This window comes from Vitis vinifera, chromosome 14 (assembly GCF_030704535.1).
Source record: "Vitis vinifera cultivar Pinot Noir 40024 chromosome 14, ASM3070453v1".
NCBI classification, from domain to species: Eukaryota; Viridiplantae; Streptophyta; class Magnoliopsida; order Vitales; family Vitaceae; genus Vitis; species Vitis vinifera.
Genome location: NC_081818.1, coordinates 28350800 through 28372587, shown reverse-complemented (window position 1 = coordinate 28372587; position 21788 = coordinate 28350800). Strand labels below are relative to the sequence as shown.

At 35.7% G+C, this 21788-nt stretch overlaps 4 protein-coding genes across 8 annotated transcripts in view; all 4 read right to left on the bottom strand.

The window, feature by feature from the left end:
* Window positions 1–1058: 1058 nt before the first annotated feature.
* LOC104881677 (senescence-associated carboxylesterase 101) lies at window positions 1059–4380 on the bottom strand. The gene is made up of 4 exons (XM_059742415.1): window positions 4208–4380; window positions 3949–3988; window positions 3511–3844; window positions 1059–3187 (listed from the first exon to the last, which is right to left on the bottom strand). Exons 2-4 carry the CDS (start codon window positions 3978–3980, stop codon window positions 2555–2557), a joined length of 999 nt encoding a protein of 332 aa, XP_059598398.1. The 5' UTR covers window positions 3981–3988; window positions 4208–4380; the 3' UTR covers window positions 1059–2554.
* A 1305-nt stretch (window positions 4381–5685) lies between these two features.
* LOC104881678 (senescence-associated carboxylesterase 101) lies at window positions 5686–8151 on the bottom strand. Its single transcript, XM_010662660.3, has 3 exons — window positions 7881–8151; window positions 6728–7774; window positions 5686–6587 (listed from the first exon to the last, which is right to left on the bottom strand). Exons 2-3 carry the CDS (start codon window positions 7232–7234, stop codon window positions 5772–5774), a joined length of 1323 nt encoding a protein of 440 aa, XP_010660962.1. The 5' UTR covers window positions 7235–7774; window positions 7881–8151; the 3' UTR covers window positions 5686–5771.
* Window positions 8152–8971: 820 nt separating this feature from the next.
* LOC100266391 (senescence-associated carboxylesterase 101) lies at window positions 8972–16962 on the bottom strand. 5 transcript variants are annotated; one of them, XM_010662664.3, is made up of 5 exons: window positions 16925–16941; window positions 16666–16705; window positions 16228–16561; window positions 10135–10686; window positions 8972–9988 (listed from the first exon to the last, which is right to left on the bottom strand). In XM_010662664.3, exons 2-5 carry the CDS (start codon window positions 16695–16697, stop codon window positions 9173–9175), a joined length of 1734 nt encoding a protein of 577 aa, XP_010660966.1. In that variant the 5' UTR covers window positions 16698–16705; window positions 16925–16941; the 3' UTR covers window positions 8972–9172. The 5 variants fall into 5 exon arrangements, with proteins under 5 accessions (XP_010660966.1, XP_010660963.1, XP_010660964.1 ...); XM_010662661.3 differs by lacking the exons at window positions 16228–16561; window positions 16666–16705; window positions 16925–16941 and adding exons at window positions 11010–11343; window positions 11448–11487; window positions 13360–13963; XM_010662662.3 differs by lacking the exons at window positions 16228–16561; window positions 16666–16705; window positions 16925–16941 and adding exons at window positions 11010–11343; window positions 11448–11487; window positions 11706–11819.
* Window positions 16963–17625: 663 nt separating this feature from the next.
* LOC100244055 (senescence-associated carboxylesterase 101) overlaps window positions 17626–21788 on the bottom strand; it is a 4402-nt gene continuing 239 nt past the window's right edge. The window contains exons 2-4 of the mRNA XM_019224878.2: window positions 19636–19902; window positions 18761–19312; window positions 17626–18618 (exon numbers count right to left, since the gene is read on the bottom strand). Coding sequence (XP_019080423.2) covers window positions 17815–18618; window positions 18761–19312; window positions 19636–19902 — 1623 coding nt within the window. The 3' untranslated portion in view covers window positions 17626–17814. The remainder of the gene's footprint in view (window positions 18619–18760; window positions 19313–19635; window positions 19903–21788) is intronic.

The following is a 21788-nucleotide window of genomic DNA, read 5'->3' as shown; positions in this document are numbered from 1 at the left end:
CTGCTCGGGTGGGGGTCGACACTGCATAGCTTCCAATCAGTTCAATTATATAAATAAATCCTCAAACTTAACCAGATCACTCCATGATGATTCTTTCCCTTCAGGAGTAGGTTCTGAGCTCTGAGAGCAATTTGCATGAGAAGACAAAGTCCCCTTCTCCTCTTCATTGCATCATTGCTCCAATAGCATGTAATGTTTAGATCCTCCATTGGTTATGTAGTTTCTTCCACCCTCAATGTGGTAGGCAGCATTGTCAAGTGGTTCAATTTGAATTTGAATTGATATGCAAAAAGATAAGAGATATATTTTTGAAACTTAAAACCTTAGTTTTGAATTTGAATTGGTCTTAAAACTTAAATTTGATCTTAGGTTAACTTTGATCCTAAACCCTACATTGTATAATACTCTTTCCTACAATAGGTTTGATGCTAAGTTATGAAATTCTCTAAATTGTTATTTATTTATTTTTAAATATATATATTTTTTATATTTTTGTCACTATTTATTTAAACAGGGTTTCAATTACCATATGTAATAATTAATCTTATGTATTGACTTGGATATGCTCATTAGCAAGAGTAGTTAGTTGAATGTACTTCATCATCTAGAATGAGTGTAGTCTCTTGTATACGCTTATTGGACCTTAAAAGGTGTAAATGGCGAAATGATTGAACAATTTGAATTCATGCACAAAGGGCTTGTGGCACAAGTTACATTAAGGGACCATGGTGTACAAGAGGACCGTGGTAACAAGGAAGACGTGACACAAAGGATGTGATTTAGATTTAGGCAATTGCCTTGATGCTGGCGTGTATCAAAAGAGTCATGTGCAAAGATAAAGGCATGTGTAGAAAAGAAAAGCCATGCATACAGTAGACACATGTATCACGACAGCACGAAAATATGACTTGATAAATTATTGGAAAGTGTTTCAAATTCGTATTCCTCTTAGTAAAAAAATATTGTATTGGATATTCACATATCAAGTAATACCTGCAGTGCATATTTCTAGTTCTGAGGATCTTAGCTGAAATTCGTGCTCAGCTTAACTTAAGATATCATGACAAATGGTTGATGATTTGCAAATAATGATAACAGGAAATTCCAATCATGGATGAGTCCAATGACCTTTCTATAATTGATCAGGGAAAATCTGGATAATGTCCCATGGGTCCATACCTCTCACAAACAGGCAGTGAGCAGTTATAGGCAGTAAAATTGAAAAATGTAACAGAATGAGAAGCTGATTTCATTTCCATAAAAGCCGATGTAAGAGTATAAAAAATGCTCATCTTTCAGGAAGGAAGGCAATTTGACTCTGGTGCTGAAATCCCAATTTCAAATGACCTACAATGCTTTCCTAGAGGATGGTAGAACAGATCTGGTCTGAATGTCTCTTGTGTATATGTTTGTGAGGGCAAAAAGCAATAGCACAAACACAACTTGTGCGCTATCGGAATTAATGTAATACATGGTGGCAGTGAAACTCACCATTGGAAAAGCATATTAGAGCGATTGGCCGGGGCTCAACTGCGAGGCACGTTAGCTTGAGCATCACCTCTAATATGAGGAGTTGGGACAAACCACAAATGAACTTCTTTGGTCATTGTTGAGTAGCAAGTCCTTGGAATCTAATCACCTTTTTCATACTCAAGATCGACGATGTTAGTTTGTGTGCAATGCTGAACATGTTCTGAGTCGGAAGGAGCACACCACTTCAATTAAAATAGTCTCCATCAAGGGTCCTATATATGGTCTCATCATTTATCTTTCCTGATTTCTTCGAGATGATCTATATATTTTATCTTTTTCATTAGGTACCATTTTTTTTTTTGAAATTGAATAATTCCATTCTACTTTATCTTATAAAAAATTTATGTGAAAATTTGTTAGCCACTACAATATATATATGATATTTGTTGAATTGGCTGATAAGGAAAATAGAAAAACTCATCATAATGTGTAATTTATGACAAAATTTTTTTTATCACAAGAGTAAAAATTGTAGCCTGTTGAGAATAAAAATATTTATAAATATTATATTTTGTTATTAACAATTAAGTCATTGGTAATAAAATTGATATTACTAAAAAAAACACAATTTATGATTCAAAATATTATCATAAAAGTTCACAAAGTAGTGTCATTCATTCCTTACAATAAAAGTTGTAAACATTTAGATTATGTTTGGTTGCAAGAAAATTTGGAATAAAATAAGAAAATATAAGGAAAAGAAAAAAATTAAAATTAATAAAGCCTTACTCATTTAGATTTTTTTTTTCATTTATAAAAAAATAAAATTAAGTTTACAAACATGTTTAGACAATGTTTTTCTATTTTCATTTTTTAGAAAATTGAGTTTAAAAAAAAAAAGAAAAAAAGAAAGAAAGAAAGAAGTGAAAACACTAATATTATATTTTCAAAATTTGCCAAAATTTTCTTAAAAAAAAGAAGTGAAAACGATTTTTAAAAAATTTAGAAACAAAAAGGAAAATAAAATGGCATTAAAAAATGAGTCTAGTTATGGAAGATCCCAAAGAACAAGAAGGTAAATCTAAATAGGGCAGTTGTTGCAGTATTTAATGAGGTGTAAACCATGTTCCATAACATCATTAGATGGGAGAAAGCTGTTTACCTTTGTTTCATTAAATCCAATATTTGTCTCAAGTTCCATGATGATCCCAGCTGCAAATGGATTTGCAAACCTTTCACCCACCTGCGGAAGTCCCTTGCAGATTGCCCTCTCCTTGAGGTTTCTTAAAATCTTCCTGTAATCAACATCCCGCAATCCTCTGGCAACCTCTGATGATATGACTTTCAGCAATTCCAAAATTAAATCAGAGTTGTCAAAACAAGCACAACCAAGTTCAGAGCACAAGAGATATGTCCCAAAGGGCTTGTAACCAGTAGTTTGTGAATGGGAGGATGTGGGAGGAGATCTGTCGGATGGGAGGAAGAGTCCGGGGACTAGATCTTGGTTGGACACTACATGCAAGAAGAAAGAATTCCAATTGGAGTGTTGGAGGCCAAAGTCGCCTATGAGGGGTGAACCAAAGGTGATACAAATGGGGCGGCATTTGGGTTTTGATAAATTGATGACTTCTAACAGGCATAAGGTGAAGAGAGAAGCAACGGATCCTCCCATCGAGTACCCAGTGATGATTAATCGACCTTCAATCACAGTCAACTGCAAAACAGGTAACCATATGAAATCCATGTCAGAATAATCCCATTAATCTCACTTCTAAACTTTCCCTTTTTAGCAACAAGATACATATAAGCTGATCTAAAAACAGATACCAACACCAGTTCTACTGTCTTCCTATTAAGAGTTGAATCACAACCGATCAATGGGTAATGCGATGATGCAGCGCAGATGGATATGTGTAACGTCTTCTTCTTCTTCAGGTAGTTTGACTCTATGAGAGAGATCTCATGGTCAAGCTGTTTCATGTCTCACAATTGTTAACAAAAAGGAAACGAAAATAAAAACAACTATCATATTTTGACCTGAGTTTTTAGTCCAGAGAGATGATCGTGGAGAGAGGTAAAGAGGGTTAATGCAGCTCTGTTAATGGAGACGGACTTGTATTCTTCGGTGCAGAGGAAGTCAAAGAGAGGAGAGGGAACTAAATCTCCTTGTCCAGGAAGAGGGTTTTGAGTGCAGTCAGGTGAAGAGACAAAAGCTACAATTGTGCACTTGGGAGATGGATAAAAAACTCTGTATTGAACGGGGGAAGGCAAGGCTGTTTGGTCTCTTTGAAGCTCAAGAATTTTAGTCAAAGCAGAGTCGATTAGATTGGAGGTCACAATTAAATTTCCCAGTTTTCTTGCAGAGCTAAACCTGCAATCAAAGACCCAACAGAAAATGGAGAAATTAAAGCAAGAACTAAGCAATGATTCGATTCAAGGATTGAAAAAAAAAAGAGCAGAGAAATTGATTCATACAAAGGAACTTGATTCATCCTCCTTCCTCCCATGGAGATGCCTAGCCACAATGCAACAAGAACAAGACCAAAAACAATATTATATAGGAGGATGAAGGGAATTCAGATAACTTGTAATTGTTAAAGAAAGACTACAAAATCCAGTCTAAGAGCAAAGATTCTTCCTCGGTTCTCACACGGTATGATGACAACGATTAAGACTTGAGTATGTGATTTCTTAATTCAGGAAGCAGTGCTGGAAATTTCATTGCAATACTCACCTACCTACTTCATACCCCACTTGCTCATACTACACCAACTATGGCTACAAGGCTGTTCCTAGTTTTGTGACTATGTTTATCGGCTCATGAAGATTTTCTTAGGCACATGTATTGGGCCACTATCTTTTGGGTGTTTCTCAACCCAAATTCTGGCATTATTTGGTTTTTTTTTTTTTTTTTTTAAGATTTGTTTTTCTTAAATGTACACCACAAGAGAAAAAATGATAAAAAAATAAAAATAAAAATTAAGGTTTGTTTTTCTCAGCAAAACTCAAAGGTGATTACCATGGTTTACCAACCTTTTGGAAAATCTCTCATGGTATGGTCTCTTCATACTCTCTTTGTTCTTTGTGTTTCTAAGATTATGAATTTCCATCTCAAATATTGATATATATTTCCTTTAGTTTTCAAGATAAAAGAAACCGATGAGGAAGAAATTTTCTTTGTAATTTTCTTTTTTCCATTTAATTGGTTTAAGAGATATATTTTTGAAATTTAAAACCTTAGTTTTGAATGTGAATTGGTCTTAAGACTTAAATTTGATCTTAGGTTAACTTTGATCCTAAACCCTACATTGTATAATACTCTTTCCTACAATAGGTTTGATGCTAAGTTATGAAATTCTCTAAATTATTATTTATTTATTTTTAAATATATATATTTTTTATATTTGTGTCACTATTTATTTAAACAGGGTTTCAATTATCATATGTAATAATTAATCTTATGTATTCACTTGGATATGCTCATTAGCAAGAGTAGTTAGTTGAAGGTCTACAAATTGAATATGAATTGGAGTATATTAGGGAATCCTTGCCTTCAATGTTGTTAGCAAAACCTCGTATTCATAACTCAACTACTTCATCGTCAAAAGAAAAGCATCAATTTAATCCATATATTTTACCGGAGTCGCTCTTCCATCGAGACCATAATATTCATTAACCTTTCTTTAGGTGAAGTCATCACTCACGGTACCAAATGCTCTAACTATTTTTCTTTTTCCTTTTACATTTTCACACATATATAAAAGTCAAATACTATATTTTTATATTTTTACAAAGTACGAGACTTTTGTACTAAATATACAAGACATTTACACTAATTGTATAAGTTTGTCCATTGTAAATATATTTGTATGTTTTTCTTCGTTTTCTTCATTTGTTTTTTATATCAAACTATCCAAAATATTGCTTGTATACAAACATAAATGTTGAATATAATTTTTTTTGGTATTTTCACACGTAATGTATAAGACATTTACAATAATTGTACAATGTTTAATGTTCAGATCTTCCCTCGGTTATGTTGTTTCTTACACCCTCCCTGAAGTAGGCAACAATGTCAAGTGGTTCAACCATTGATCCTTCCTTCCGAAGCTTCCTCTCTACTTGTTCCACCATGGCTTCCCAGTATACTCTTGAGGTTTCCTCTCAAAAAATTCAATTTGTAATGTCTCTTTTAACCCCTGGTTTCTAAAGTTGTCATAAAAAGGTCACGCTCTTTCTAGTTTTATCTATTGAATGCTCACAATACAATAAACACAATACACAAACTGGATTGCCCTCTAACCATACAGTCTATAACTACGGTCCTTCATAAAGTTGATCAATGGTGACCCATAGAAATTATTGGAAGCATCTATGTAGTCCTCATACACTCCCCACCATTTCATGAAGCTGCTTTCCCCCAAGAAAATCTCAGGGGACACTGCATAGTTTCCAATCTGTTCCATTACATACTCCCCAAACTTAACCAGATTATCCCATGATGATTTTCTCTGCTCAAGAGTAGAGTTTGCACTCTTGAGCGATTCGCATGACAAGAGAGCCTCCTCCACATGTGCCCAAAACAAAGAATCCTCAGTTAGGATACCAGACACCTTTAGTTTCTTGGAATCGAGCTTATCTCTGGATGGGGGCTTCACATCTTCCTCATACCATTGCTGCAACAGCTTGTAATGAGGAGATCTTCCATTGTTTATGTAGTCTGTTCTACCCTCTCTGTAGAAGGCAGCAATGTCCAGTGGTTCAACCATTCTTCTATAAGTTGTCCCTGGATAGAGCCAACTGGTTCGAAATGATGCTCCTTCCTTCTGGGGCTTCCTCTGTACTTGTGCAACCATGTCTTTCCAGTATATTGTGAGGTGTCCCCTATACTGTTCAATTTTAATGTCCCTTTTTAACCCCTGGTTTTTGAAGCAGTCGTAGTAACCCTTGTTCAGATCTTTTGATTTCTTCTTATACCATTCTAGCTGGGCCATGTGTATTTTTATGTCATTCAGTTTCTTGGCATCAGAAGCTTTATTTTTGTGGGCTAGGATTCTGGCTTCCGCTCCCAGTATCCTTATCACAGTGTTGATATCAATGTTGTGCCGCAACAGCTGCCATGGATTTAAAAAATGAGAAGTTATAGAAGAACCCAAAGAACCGGAAGGCAAATCTAAATAGGGCAGTTGTTGCAGGTTTTGGTGAAGTTGAGTGTAAACCATGCTACATCATTAATTGGGAGAAAGCTGTTTACCTTTGTTTGATCAAATCCAATTATCTCAAGGTCCATGATGATCCCAGCTGACAAGGGATCTGCAAACCTTTCACCCACCTGCTGAAGTCCCTTGAAGATTGCCCTCTCCTTGAGGTTTATTAAAATCTTCCTGTAATCAACATCCCGCAATCCTCCGGCAACCTCTGATGATATGACTTTCAGCAATTCCAAAATTAAATCAGGGTTGTCAAAACAAGCACAACCAAGTTCAGAGCACAAGAGATATGTCCCAAAGGGCTTGTAACCAGTAGTTTGTGAATGGGAGGATGTGGGAGGAGATCTGCCGGATGGGAGGAAGAGTCCGGGGACTAGATCTTGGTTGGACACTACATGCAAGAAGAAAGAATTCCAATTGGAGTGTTGGAAGCCAAAGTCGCCTATGAGGGGTGAACCAAATGTGATGCAAATGGGGCGGCATTTGGGTTTTGATATATTAATGACTTCTAGCAGGCATAAGGTGAAGAGAGAAGCAACGGATCCTCCCATCGAGTGCCCAGTGATGATTAATCGACCTTCAATCACAGTCAAGTGCAAAACAAGCAACGGTGTGAAATCTGTCAGAAAAATGCCACTATTCTCACTTGTAAACTTTCCTTTTATCCACAAGATATATATATATATATATATATATACGTGTCTCACAATTGTTAACGAAAAGTTAACGTAAATTAAAACAAGTATCAGATTTTGACCTCATCTATTAGTCCAGAGAGATGATCGTAGAGAGAGGTAAAGAGGGTTAATGCGGCTCCGTTAATGGAGACGGAAGGGTATTCTTCGGTGCAGAGGAAGTCAAAGAGAGGAGAGGGAACTAAATCTCCTTGTCCAGGAAGAGGGTTTTGAGTGCAGTCAGGTGAAGAGACAAAAGCTACAATTGTGCACTTGGGAGATGGATAAAAAACTCTGTATTGAACGGGGGAAGGCAAGGCTGTTTGGTCTCTTTGAAGCTCAAGAATTTTAGTCAAAGCAGAGTCGATTAGATTGGAGGTCACAATTAAATTTCCCAGTTCTCGCGCAGAGCTAAACCTGCAATCAAAGACCCAACATAAAATGGAGAAATTAAGCAAGAACTAAGCAATGATTCGATCCAAAGATTAAAAAGGAAAAAAAAAACAGTAAAATTGATGCATACAAAGGAACTTGGTTCATCCTCCTTCCTTCCATGGAGATGCGTAGTCACAAAGCAACAAGAACAAGACCAAAAACAATGGTGTGGGAGGATGAAGGGAATTCAGATGCCTTATAATTGTTAAAGAAGGACTACAAAAGCTCGTCAACGAGCGAAGATGCTTCCCCGGTTCTCACCCAGCATGGCGTTGACGACCAAATCTTGGGTATGCGATTTGTTCGTTCAGGAAGCAGTACTGGAAATTCCATTGCAATTCTCAGCTACTTCCTTCGCAGTACACATGCTCATACTAAACCAACCACGGATACAAGATTGTTCCTAGTCTTAGCTTAGGCCCATGAGGATTTTCTTAAGCCCATATATTGGACTACTCTCTCTTGGGTGGTTCTAAACCCAAACACTGGCGTCTATGGTCTCTCTCTCTCTTCTTTTTTTTTTTTTTTCGGGATTTTTGATGAAGAAACTAGTTAGGAATTGCATTCTCATTCTCATTTCAAAATTTGAAGAAGTTTTCTTTTTAGTTTTTTACATTTAATTGGTTTAAGAGATCTAGTCTCCAAACTTAAAAACTGCAAATTGGTTTTAAAACTCAGATTCAAGTCGACTTTGATTATAAACCTTAAATTTTACATGTTCATCTTCGTAATAGATTTGACATTAGATTATGAAATTCTCTTGGAAGGGTTTCTTTTGTTTTATTTATTTTATTCAATCATTTTAGAAATTCTATGTTGACGTGCATGGCAATAGTAGATTTACATGTTAAGAATGTTTCTATGAATAGTCTAAATTCTGATGGATGTGTTGTAAGATGGTTTCTAAAGCTGTCATAATAACCCATTGTGCTCATCTTTTGATTTCTTTTTTGTACCATTCTAGCTGGAACATATCTAGTTTTATGTCATTCAAGCTTAGAAGGAATTTTTCAATGGGAAGTTGTTGCCAATTTTGGTGGAGTTGAATCTACCCAGCTGTGGAAGTAAACAAACATGTCCTTTTTTTCCCTTGCTTTAAAAGGAACAGACTCTTTGAAGTCTTATTTGATTTTCTTGTTTACATTTATTTGTTTAGGATATGAATAAAACACAATGTAATGGAACAAAAATGAAAGTGCATCCCAGCAACATCATAATATTCATTTCTTAAGAAAAAACTGAGGAAAAGAAGGAAGAAAATAGTGCTGAGAATATGGGCAGCAACTAGAAGAAAAAAAGGAAAAAGGTCACACTCTTTCTAGTTCTATCCATTGAATGCTCACAAAACAATACACACAACACACAAACTGGATTACCCCTCTAACGATACTCTGTATAACTACCGTTCTTCATAAAGCTGATCAATGGTGACCTATGGGAATTACTGCGAGCATATATGTAGCCCTCATACAGTCCCCACCATTTCATGAAGCTGCTTTCCCCCAAGAAAATCTCAGGGGACACTGCATAGTTGTTAATCTGTTCCATTACATACTCCTCGAACTTAACCAGATTATCCCATGATGATTTTTCCTGCTCAAGAGTACAGTTTTCACTCTTAAGCAATTCGCATGACAAGATAGCCTCCTCCACATGTGCCCAAAAGCAAGAATCCTCAGTTAGGATACCAGACACCTTTTGCTTCTTGGAATCAAGCTTATCCTTAGAGGGGGGTTTCACATCTTCCTCATACCATTGCTGCAACAGCTTGTAATGAAGAGATCTTTCATTCTTCATGTAGTCTGTTCCACCCTCTACGTAGAAGGCAGCAATGTCCAGTGGTTCAACCATTCTTCTATAAACCGTCCCTGCATAGAGCCAACGGGTTCGAAATGTTGCTCCTTCCTTCTGGGGCTTCCTCTGTACTTGTGCAACCATGTCTTTCCAGTATAATGTGAGGTGTCCCCCATACTGTTCAATTTTAATGTCCCTTTTTGACCCCTGGTTTTTGAAGCAGTCGTAGTAACCCTTGTTCAGATCTTTTGATTTCTTCTTATACCATTCTAGCCCGGCCATGTCTTTTTTTTTGTGATTCAGAATCTTGGCATCGAAAGCTTTATTTTTTTTGGTTGGGTTTCTGGCTTCCTCTTCCATTGTGCTTATCACAGTCTCGATATCAATGTTATGCTGCAGCAGCTGCCATGAAATTAAAAAATGAGTCTAGTTATGGAAGATCCCAAAGAACAAGACGGCAAATCTAAATAGGGCAGTTGTTGCAGTATTTGGTGAAGTGTAAACCATGTTTCATAACATCATTAGATGGGAGAAAGCTAGCTGTTTACCTTTGTTTGATCAAATCCAATTATCTCAAGGTCCATGATGATCCCAGCTGTAAAAGGATCTGCAAACCTTTCACCCACCTGCTGAAGTCCCTTGCAGATTGCCCTCTCCTTGAGGTTTCTTAAAATCTCCCCATAATCAACATCCTGCAATCCTCCGGCAACCTCGGATGATCTGACTTTCAGCAATCCCAAAATTAAATCAGGCTTTTCCAAACAAGCACAACCAAGTTCAGAGCACAAGAGATATGTCCCAAAGGGCTTGTAACCGGTAGTTTGTGAATGGGAGGATGTGGGCGTAGATCTGCCTCTGCCAGATGGGAGGAAGAGACCGGGGACTGGGTCTTGGTTAGACACTACATGCAGGAAGAAAGAATTCCATATGGAGTGTTGGAGGCCAAAGCCGCCGATGAGGGGTGAACCAAAGGTGATACAAAAGGGGCGGCAGTTGGGTTTTAATAAATTTCCATCTAGCAGGCATAAGGTGAAGAGAGAAGCAACGGATCCTCCCAGGGAGTGCCCAGTGATGATTAATTGACCTTCAATCTGAGTCAACTGCAAAACAGGTAACCATATGGAATCCATGTCAGAATAATCCCATTAATCTCACTTCTAAACTTACCTTTTTTAGAAACAAGATACATATAAGCTGATCTAAAAACAGATACCAACACCAGTTCTACTGTCTTCCTATTAAGAGTTGAATCACAACCGATCAATGGGTAATGCGATGATGCAACGCAGATGGATATGTGTAACGTCTTCTTCTTCTTCAGGTAGTTTGACTCTATGAGAGAGATCTCATGGTCAAGCTGTTTCATGTCTCACAATTGTTAACAAAAAGGAAACGAAAATAAAAACAACTATCATATTTTGACCTGAGTTTTTAGTCCAGAGAGATGATCGTGGAAAGAGGTAAAGAGGGTTAATGCAGCTCTGTTAATGGAGACGGACTTGTATTCTTCGGTGCAGAGGAAGTCAAAGAGAGGAGACGGAACTAAATCTCCTTGTCCAGGAAGAGGGTTTTGAGTGCAGTCAGGTGAAGAGACAAAAGCTACAATTGTGCACTTGGGAGATGGATAAAAAACTCTGTATTGAACGGAGGAAAGCAAGGCTGTTTGGTCTCTTTGAAGCTCAAGAATTTTAGTCAAAGCAGAGTCGATTAGATTGGAGGTCACCATTAAATTTCCCAGTTCTCTTGCAGAGCTAAACCTGCAGTCAAAGACCCAACAGAAAATGGAGAAATTAAAGCAAGAACTAAGCAATGATTCGATTCACGGATTGAAAAGAAAAAGAGCAGAGAAATTGATTCATACAAAGGAACTTGATTCATCCTCCTTCCTTCCATGGAGATGCCTAGCCACAATGCAACAAGAACAAGACCAAAAACAATATTATATAGGAGGATGAAGGGAATTCAGATAACTTGTAATTGTTAAAGAAAGACTACAAAAGCCACTCTACGAGCAAAGATTCTTCCCGGTTCTCACACGGTACGACGACGACGACTAAGACTTGGGTATGTGATTTCTTAATTCAGGAAGCAGTGCTGGAAATTTCATTGCAATACTCACCTACCTACTTCATACCCCACTTGCTCATACTACACCAACTATGGCTACAAGGCTGTTACTAGTTTTGTGACTATGTTTATCGGCTCATGAAGATTTTCTTAGGCACATGTATTGGGCCACTATCTTTTGGGTGTTTCTCAACCCAAATTCTGGCATTATTTGGTTTTTTTTTTTTTTTTTTTAAGATTTGTTTTTCTTAAATGTACACCACAAGAGAAAAAATGATAAAAAAATAAAAATAAAAATTAAGGTTTGTTTTTCTCAGCAAAACTCAAAGGTGATTACCATGGTTTACCAACCTTTTGGAAAATCTCTCATGGTATGGTCTCTTCATACTCTCTTTGTTCTTTGTGTTTCTAAGATTATGAATTTCCATCTCAAATATTGATATATATTTCCTTTAGTTTTCAAGATAAAAGAAACCGATGAGGAAGAAATTTTCTTTGTAATTTTCTTTTTTCTATTTAATTGGTTTAAGAGATATATTTTTGAAACTTAAAACCTTAGTTTTGAATTTGAATTGGTCTTAAAACTTAAAATTGATCTTAGGTTAACTTTGATCCTAAACCCTACATTGTATAATACTCTTTCCTACAATAGGTTTGATACTAAGTTATGAAATTCTCTAAATTGTTATTTATTTATTTTTAAATATATATATTTTTTATATTTGTGTCACTATTTATTTAAACAGGGTTTCAATTACCATATGTAATAATTAATCTTATGTATTGACTTGGATATGCTCATTAGCAAGAGTAGTTAGTTGAATGTACTTTATCATCTAGAATGAGTGTAGTCTCTTGTATACGCTTATTGGACCTTAAAAGGTGTAAATGGCGAAATGATTGAACAATTTGAATTCATGCACAAAGGGCTTGTGGCACAAGTTACATTAAGGGACCATGGTGTACAAGAGGACCGTGGTAACAAGGAAGACGTGACACAAAGGATGTGATTTAGATTTAGGCAATTGCCTTGATGCTGGCGTGTATCAAAAGAGTCATGTGCAAAGATAAAGGCATGTGTAGAAAAGAAAAGCCATGCATACAGTAGACACATGTATCACGACAGCACGAAAATATGACTTGATAAATTATTGGAAAGTGTTTCAAATTCGTATTCCTCTTAGTAAAAAAATATTGTATTGGATATTCACATATCAAGTAATACCTGCAGTGCATATTTCTAGTTCTGAGGATCTTAGCTGAAATTCGTGCTCAGCTTAACTTAAGATATCATGACAAATGGTTGATGATTTGCAAATAATGATAACAGGAAATTCCAATCATGGATGAGTCCAATGACCTCTCTATAATTGATCAGGGAAAATCTGGATAATGTCTCACAAACAGGCAGTGAGCAGTTATAGGCAGCAAAATTGAAAAATGTAACAGAATGAGAAGCTGATTTCATTTCCATAAAAGCCGATGTAAGAGTATAAAAAATGCTCATCTTTCAGGAAGGAAGGCAATTTGACTCTGGTGCTGAAATCCCAATTTCAAATGACCTACAATGCTTTCCTAGAGGATGGTAGAACAGATCTGGTCTGAATGTCTCTTGTGTATATGTTTGTGAGGGCAAAAAGCAATAGCACAAACACAACTTGTGCGCTATCGGAATTAATGTAATACATGGTGGCAGTGAAACTCACCATTGGAAAAGCATATTAGACCGATTGGCCGGGGCTCAACTGCGAGGCACGTTAGCTTGAGCATCACCTCTAATATGAGGAGTTGGGACAAACGACAACCTTGGAATCTAATCACCTTTTTCATACTCAAGATCGACGATGTTAGTTTGTGTGCAATGCTGAACATGTTCTGAGTCGGAAGGAGCACACCACTTCAATTAAAATAGTCTCCATCAAGGGTCCTATATATGGTCTCATCATTTATCTTTCCTGATTTCTTCGAGATGATCTATATATTTTATCTTTTTCATTAGGTACCATTTTTTTTTTTTTTGAAATTGAATAATTCCATTCTACTTTATCTTATAAAAAATTTATGTGAAAATTTGTTAGCCATTACAATATATATGATATTTGTTGAATTGGCTGATAAGGAAAATAGAAAAACTCATCATAATGTGTAATTTATGACAAAATTTTTTTTATCACAAGAGTAAAAATTGTAGCCTGTTGAGAATAAAAATATTTATAAATATTATATTTTGTTATTAACAATTAAGTCATTGGTAATAAAATTGATATTACTAAAAAAAACACAATTTATGATTCAAAATATTATCATAAAAGTTCACAAAGTAGTGTCATTCATTCCTTACAATAAAAGTTGTAAACATTTAGATTATGTTTGGTTGCAAGAAAATTTGGAATAAAATAAGAAAATATAAGGAAAAGAAAAAAATTAAAATTAATAAAGCCTTACTCATTTAGATTTTTTTTTTCATTTATAAAAAAATAAAATTAAGTTTACAAACATGTTTAGACAATGTTTTTCTATTTTCATTTTTTAGAAAATTGAGTTTAAAAAAAAAAAGAAAAAAAAAAAAAAGAAAGAAGTGAAAACACTAATATTATATTTTCAAAATTTGCCAAAATTTTCTTAAAAAAAAGAAGTGAAAACGATTTTTTAAAAATTTAGAAACAAAAAGGAAAATAAAATGGCATTAAAAAATGAGTCATGGAAGATCCCAAAGAACAAAAAGGTAAATCCAAGTAAGAAAATGCGCCGAAAAATCGTGTATCGAAGGGTTTCGACACTATATTTTGGTATTTATCGCGAGAAATCGGCGATTTATTGGTGATTTGGCGATAAATCAGTGATTTTTCTCCGATATATCGTGTAGTCAATGCGGGTCAACGAAAGTCAGAGTCGCTACAGTGATGCTACAGTGCACGTGCTACAATGCCTCACATTGGGGTTCACTCGCTTACCACTTGGGCTAAGTTGTCCTTTAATATATAATATGCAACAACTATATATATACTTAAATTCATTATATAAAGAAAATATAAGAATATTTTAAAGAGTAAATTAATTATAATTAATTTATAATTAAATGCAAAGTCTTTTAATTAATTACCAAAAATTAAAAAATTATATAATTTTCTTCATAATGTTTTTAATATCATTAATAATTAATTAAATATTAAAAAATTATATATATATATATATATATCATTATTTATTTTATATTGTTTAATACAATTGAATTAAATGGATCATATTTTAATACTAATATATATTTTAAAATTAGACATATTATAATCAGATATCATAATATTAGGTGTAATTTAATAATAAATGTACACTTATAAAATTCATATTTTTATCGACGCATACGATATTATTATCAAATATGATAAATCATGTTATACATATATCAAAATTTTCAATAAAATAACTTTAAAATGTCTATTATACTTTTAATTATATTATTATGAGATTTTCTTATATTTTCATGAGTTTTTAACAATTTTAAGCTTGCCGATATTTTTTTTCAAAATATCTACCGATATATCTCCGATATATCCGATATATCCGTAAAATCGAAATACTGATATATCCGTGATTACTGATATTTTCATCATTGCCCTAAATCTAAATAGGGCAGTTGTTGCAGTATTTAATGATGTGTAAACCATGTTCCATAACATCAGTAGATGGGAGAAAGCTGTTTACCTTTGTTTCATTAAATCCAATCGTCTCAAGTTCCATGATGATCCCAGCTGAAAATGGATTTGCAAACCTTTCACCCACCTGCGGAAGTCCCTTGCAGATTGCCCTCTCCTTGAGGTTTCTTAAAATCTTCCTGTAATCAACATCCCGCAATCCTCTGGCAACCTCTGATGATATGACTTTCAGCAATTCCAAAATTAAATCAGAGTTGTCAAAACAAGCACAACCAAGTTCAGAGCACAAGAGATATGTCCCAAAGGGCTTGTAACCAGTAGTTTGTGAATGGGAGGATGTGGGAGGAGATCTGTCGGATGGGAGGAAGAGTCCGGGGACTAGATCTTGGTTGGACACTACATGCAAGAAGAAAGAATTCCAATTGGAGTGTTGGAGGCCAAAGTCGCCTATGAGGGGTGAACCAAAGGTGATACAAATGGGGCGGCATTTGGGTTTTGATAAATTGATGACTTCTAACAGGCATAAGGTGAAGAGAGAAGCAACGGATCCTCCCATCGAGTACCCAGTAATGATTAATCGACCTTCAATCACAGTCAACTGCAAAACAGGTAACCATATGAAATCCATGTCAGAATAATCCCATTAATCTCACTTCTAAACATTCCCTTTTTAGCAACAAGATACATATAAGCTGATCTAAAAACAGATACCAACACCAGTTCTACTGTCTTCCTATTAAGAGTTGAATCACAACCGATCAATGGGTAATGCGATGATGCAGCGCAGATGGATATGTGTAACGTCTTCTTCTTCTTCAGGTAGTTTGACTCTATGAGAGAGATCTCATGGTCAAGCTGTTTCATGTCTCCCAATTGTTAACAAAAAGGAAACGAAAATAAAAACAACTATCATATTTTGACCTGAGTTTTTAGTCCAGAGAGATGATCGTGGAGAGAGGTAAAGAGGGTTAATGCAGCTCTGTTAATGGAGACGGACTTGTATTCTTCGGTGCAGAGGAAGTCAAAGAGAGGAGAGGGAACTAAATCTCCTTGTCCAGGAAGAGGGTTTTGAGTGCAGTCAGGTGAAGAGACAAAAGCTACAATTGTGCAGTTGGGAGATGGATAAAAAACTCTGTATTGAACGGGGGAAGGCAAGGCTGTTTGGTCTCTTTGAAGCTCAAGAATTTTAGTCAAAGCAGAGTCGATTAGATTGGAGGTCACAATTAAATTTCCCAGTTTTCTTGCAGAGCTAAACCTGCAATCAAAGACCCAACAGAAAATGGAGAAATTAAAGCAAGAACTAAGCAATGATTCGATTCAAGGATTGAAAAAAAAAAGAGCAGAGAAATTGATTCATACAAAGGAACTTGATTCATCCTCCTTCCTCCCATGGAGATGCCTAGCCACAATGCAACAAGAACAAGACCAAAAACAATATTATATAGGAGGATGAAGGGAATTCAGATAACTTGTAATTGTTAAAGAAAGACTACAAAATCCAGTCTAAGAGCAAAGATTCTTCCTCGGTTCTCACACGGTATGATGACAACGATTAAGACTTGAGTATGTGATTTCTTAATTCAGGAAGCAGTGCTGGAAATTTCATTGCAATACTCACCTACCTACTTCATACCCCACTTGCTCATACTACACCAACTATGGCCACAAGGCTGTTACTAGTTTTGTGACTACTTCATATTGGGCCACTATCTTTTGGGTGTTTCTCAACCCAAATTCTGGCATTATTTGGTTTTATTTTCTTAAATTATTGGAAGACAAAGTCCCCTTCTCTTCATTGCATCATTGCTCTAATAGCGTGTAATGTTTACATCCTCCATTGGTTATGTAGTTTCTTCCACCCTCTCTGTGGTAGGCAGCAATGTCAAGTGGTTCAACCATCTTTCTATAATTCGTTCCTGTACAGAGCCAGAGGGTTTGCAAAGCTGCCCTTCCTGGTGAGGCTTCCTCTTTACTTGTTCTACAATGTCTTCCCCTCGGTTCCATTTTAATGTCTCTTTTACACCCCAGGTTTCTAAAGCTGTCATAATAACCCATTGTGCTCATCTTTTGATTTCTTTCTTGTACCATTCTAGCTGGAACATATCTAGTTTTATGTCATTCAAGCTTAAAAGGAATTTTTCAATGGGAAGTTGTTGCCAATTTTGGTGGAGTTGAATCTACCCAGCTGTGGAAGTAAACAAACATGTCCTTTTTTTCCCTTGCTTTAAAAGGAACAGACTCTTTGAAGTCTCATTTGATTTTCTTGTTTACATTTATTTGTTTAGGATATGAATAAAACACAATGTAATGGAACAAAAATGAAAGTGCATCCCGGCAACATCATAATATTCATTTCTTAACAAAAAAACTGAGGAAAAGAAGGAAGAAAATAGTGCTGAGAATATGGGCAGCAACTGAAAAAAAAAAGGAAAAGGTCACACTCTTTCTAGTTCTATCCATTGAATGCTCACAAAACAATACACACAACACACAAACTGGATTACCCCTCTATCCATATTGTCTATAACTACGATTCTTCATAAAGCTGATCAATGGCGAGCTATGGGAATTACTGCGAGTATCTATGTAGCCCTCATACAGTCCCCTCCATTTCATGAAGCTGCTTTTCTCCAAGAAAATCTCAGGGGACACTGCATAGTTGTCAATCTGTTCCATTACATACTCCTCGAACTTAACCAGATTATCCCATGATGATTTTCCCTCCTCAAGATTACAGTTTTCACTCTTGAGCAATTCGCATGACAAGATAGCCTCCTCCACATGTGCCCAAAAGCAAGAATCCTCAGTTAGGATACTGGACACCTTTTGCTTCTTGGAATCAAGCTTATCTCTAGAGGGGGGTTTCACATCTTCCTCATACCATTCCTGCAACAGCTTGTAATGTGCAGATCTTTTATTCATGTAGTCTTTTCTACCCTCTCTGTAGAAGGCAGCAATGTCCAGTGGTTCAACCATTCTTCTATAAACCGTCCCTGCATAGAGCCAACGGGTTCGAAATGTTGCTCCTTCCTTATGAGGCTTCCTCTGTATTTGTGCAACCATGCCTTCCCAGTACCCTGTGAGGTTTACCCTAAACTGTTCAACGTGGATGTCCCTTTTAGACCCCTGGTTTTTGAAGCAATCGTAGTAACCCATGTTCGAATTCTTCTTATACAATTCTAGCCGGGTCATGTCTATTTTTATTTCATTCAGTTTCTTGGCATCGGAAGCTTTATTTTTCTGGGTTAGGTTTCTTGCTTCCGCTTCCATTGCGCTTATCACAGTCTCGATATCAATGTTATGCTGCAGCAGCTGCCATGAAATTAAAAAATGAGTCTAGTTATGGAAAATCCCAAAGAACAAGAAGGTAAATCTAAATAGGGCAGTTGTTGCAGTATTTAATGAGGTGTAAACCATGTTCCATAACATCATTAGATGGGAGAAAGCTGTTTACCTTTGTTTGATTAAATCCAATTGTCTCAAGTTCCATGATGATCCCAGCTGAAAATGGATTTGCAAACCTTTCACCCACCTGCGGAAGTCCCTTGCAGATTGCCCTCTCCTTGAGGTTTCTTAAAATCTCCCCATAATCAACATCCTGCAATCCTCCGGCAACCTCTGATGATATGACTTTCAGCAATTCCAAAATTAAATCAGGGTTGTCAAAACAAGCACAACCAAGTTCAGAGCACAAGAGATATGTCCCAAAGGGCTTGTAACCGGTAGTTTGTGAATGGGAGGATGTGGGCGTAGATCTGCCTCTGCCAGATGGGAGGAAGAGACCGGGGACTGGGTCTTGGTTAGACACTACATGCAGGAAGAAAGAATTCCATATGGAGTGTTGGAGGCCAAAGCCGCCGACGAGGGGTGAACCAAAGGTGATACAAAAGGGGCGGCATTTGGGTTTTAATAAATTTTCATCTAGCAGGCATAAGGTGAAGAGAGAAGCAACGGCTCCTCCCAGGGAGTGCCCAGTGATGATTAATTGACCTTCAATCACAGTCAACTGCAAAACAGGTAACCATATGAAATCCATGTCAGAATAATCCCATTAATCTCACTTCTAAACATTCCCTTTTTAGCAACAAGATACATATAAGCTGATCTAAAAACAGATACCAACACCAGTTCTACTGTCTTCCTATTAAGAGTTGAATCACAACCGATCAATGGGTAATGCGATGATGCAACGCAGATGGATATGTGTAACGTCTTCTTCTTCTTCAGGTAGTTTGACTCTATGAGAGAGATCTCATGGTCAAGCTGTTTCATGTCTCACAATTGTTAACAAAAAGGAAACGAAAATAAAAACAACTATCATATTTTGACCTGAGTTTTTAGTCCAGAGAGATGATCGTGGAGAGAGGTAAAGAGGGTTAATGCAGCTCTGTTAATGGAGACGGACTTGTATTCTTCGGTGCAGAGGAAGTCAAAGAGAGGAGAGGGAACTAAATCTCCTTGTCCAGGAAGAGGGTTTTGAGTGCAGTCAGGTGAAGAGACAAAAGCTACAATTGTGCAGTTGGGAGATGGATAAAAAAACTCTGTATTGAACGGGGGAAAGCAAGGCTGTTTGGTCTCTTTGAAGCTCAAGAATTTTAGTCAAAGCAGAGTCGATTAGATTGGAGGTCACAATTAAATTTCCCAGTTCTCTTGCAGAGCTAAACCTGCAATCAAAGACCCAACAGAAAATGGAGAAATTAAAGCAAGAACTAAGCAATGATTCGATTCAAGGATTGAAAAAAAAAAAGAGCAGAGAAATTGATTCATACAAAGGAACTTGATTCATCCTCCTTCCTTCCATGGAGATGCCTAGCCACAATGCAACAAGAACAAGACCAAAACAATATTATATAGGAGGATGAAGGGAATTCAGATAACTTGTAATTGTTAAAGAAAGACTACAAAAGCCAGTCTACGAGCAAAGATTCTTCCCGGTTCTCACACGGTACGACGACGACGACGACTAAGACTTGGGTATGTGATTTCTTAATTCAGGAAGCAGTGCTGGAAATTTCATTGCAATACTCACCTACCTACTTCATACCCCACTTGCTCATACTACACCAACTATGGCTACAAGGCTGTTACTAGTTTTGTGACTATGTTTATCGGCTCATGAAGATTTTCTTAGGCACATGTATTGGGCCACTATCTTTTGGGTGTTTCTCAACCCAAATTCTGGCATTATTTGGTTTGTGTTTTTTTTTTTTTTTGAGATTTGTTTTTCTTAAATGTACACCACACAAGAGAAAAAATGATAAAAAAATAAAAATAAATAAGGTTTGTTTTTCTCAGCAAGACTCAAAGGTGATTACCATGGTTTACCAACCTTTCGGAAAATCTCTCATGGTATGGTCTCTTCATACTCTCTTTGTTCTTTGTGTTTCTAAGGTGGTGTTTGTTTTTTTACTTAATTCTAAATAGAACCTTAATACTTAATAGTATTAAATATTAAGATGTTTGTTTTTGTAGTATTTTATTTCTATTAAGTATTAAAAAGTAAAAAAAACCATTGTGTTATTTTTTCTATTTAGAAAAAACCACATATTTTGGTTTTTTCTATTTAGTAAAAAGTTTATTATAAGTCATGAAAAAGTAAAAAAAAAAAAAAACCTAAATTCTAAAACTAAATAGTTTTCAGCAAAAAGCCAAAAAAACAAACACCACCTAAGATTATGAATTTCCATCTCAAATATTGATATATATTTCCTTTAGTTTTCAAGATAAAAGAAACTGATGAGGGAGAAATTTTCTTTGTAATTTTCTTTTTTCCATTTAATTGGTTTAAGAAATATATTTTTGAAACTTAAAACCTTAGTTTTGAATGTGAATTGATCTTAAAACTTAAATTTGATCTTAGGTTGACTTGGATCCTAAACCCTACATTGTATAATACTCTTTCTTACAATAGGTTTGATGCTAAGTTATGAAATTCTCTAAATTGTTATTTATTTTTTTAAAAATATATATATTTTTTATATATGTGTCATTATTTATTTAAATAGGGTTTCAATTATCATACGTAATACTTAATCTTAATTAATCTTATGTATTGACTTGGATATGCTCGTTAGCAAGAGTAGTTAGTTGAAGGTCTACAAATTGAATATGAATTGGAGTATATTAGGGAATCCTTGCCTTCAATGCTGTTAGCAAAACCTCGTATTCATAACTCAACTACTTCATCGTCAAAAGAAAAGCATCAATTTAATCCATATATTTTACCGGAGTCGCTCTTCCATCGAGACCATAATATTCATTAACCTTTCTTTAGGTGAAGTCATCACTCACGGTACCAAATGCTCTAACTATTTTTCTTTTTCTTTTTACATTTTCACACATATATAAAAGTCAAATACTATATTTTTATATTTTTACAAAGTACGAGACATTTGTACTAAATATACAAGACATTTATACTAATTGTATAAGTTTGTCCATTGTAAATATATTTGTATGTTTTTCTTCATTTTCTTCATTTG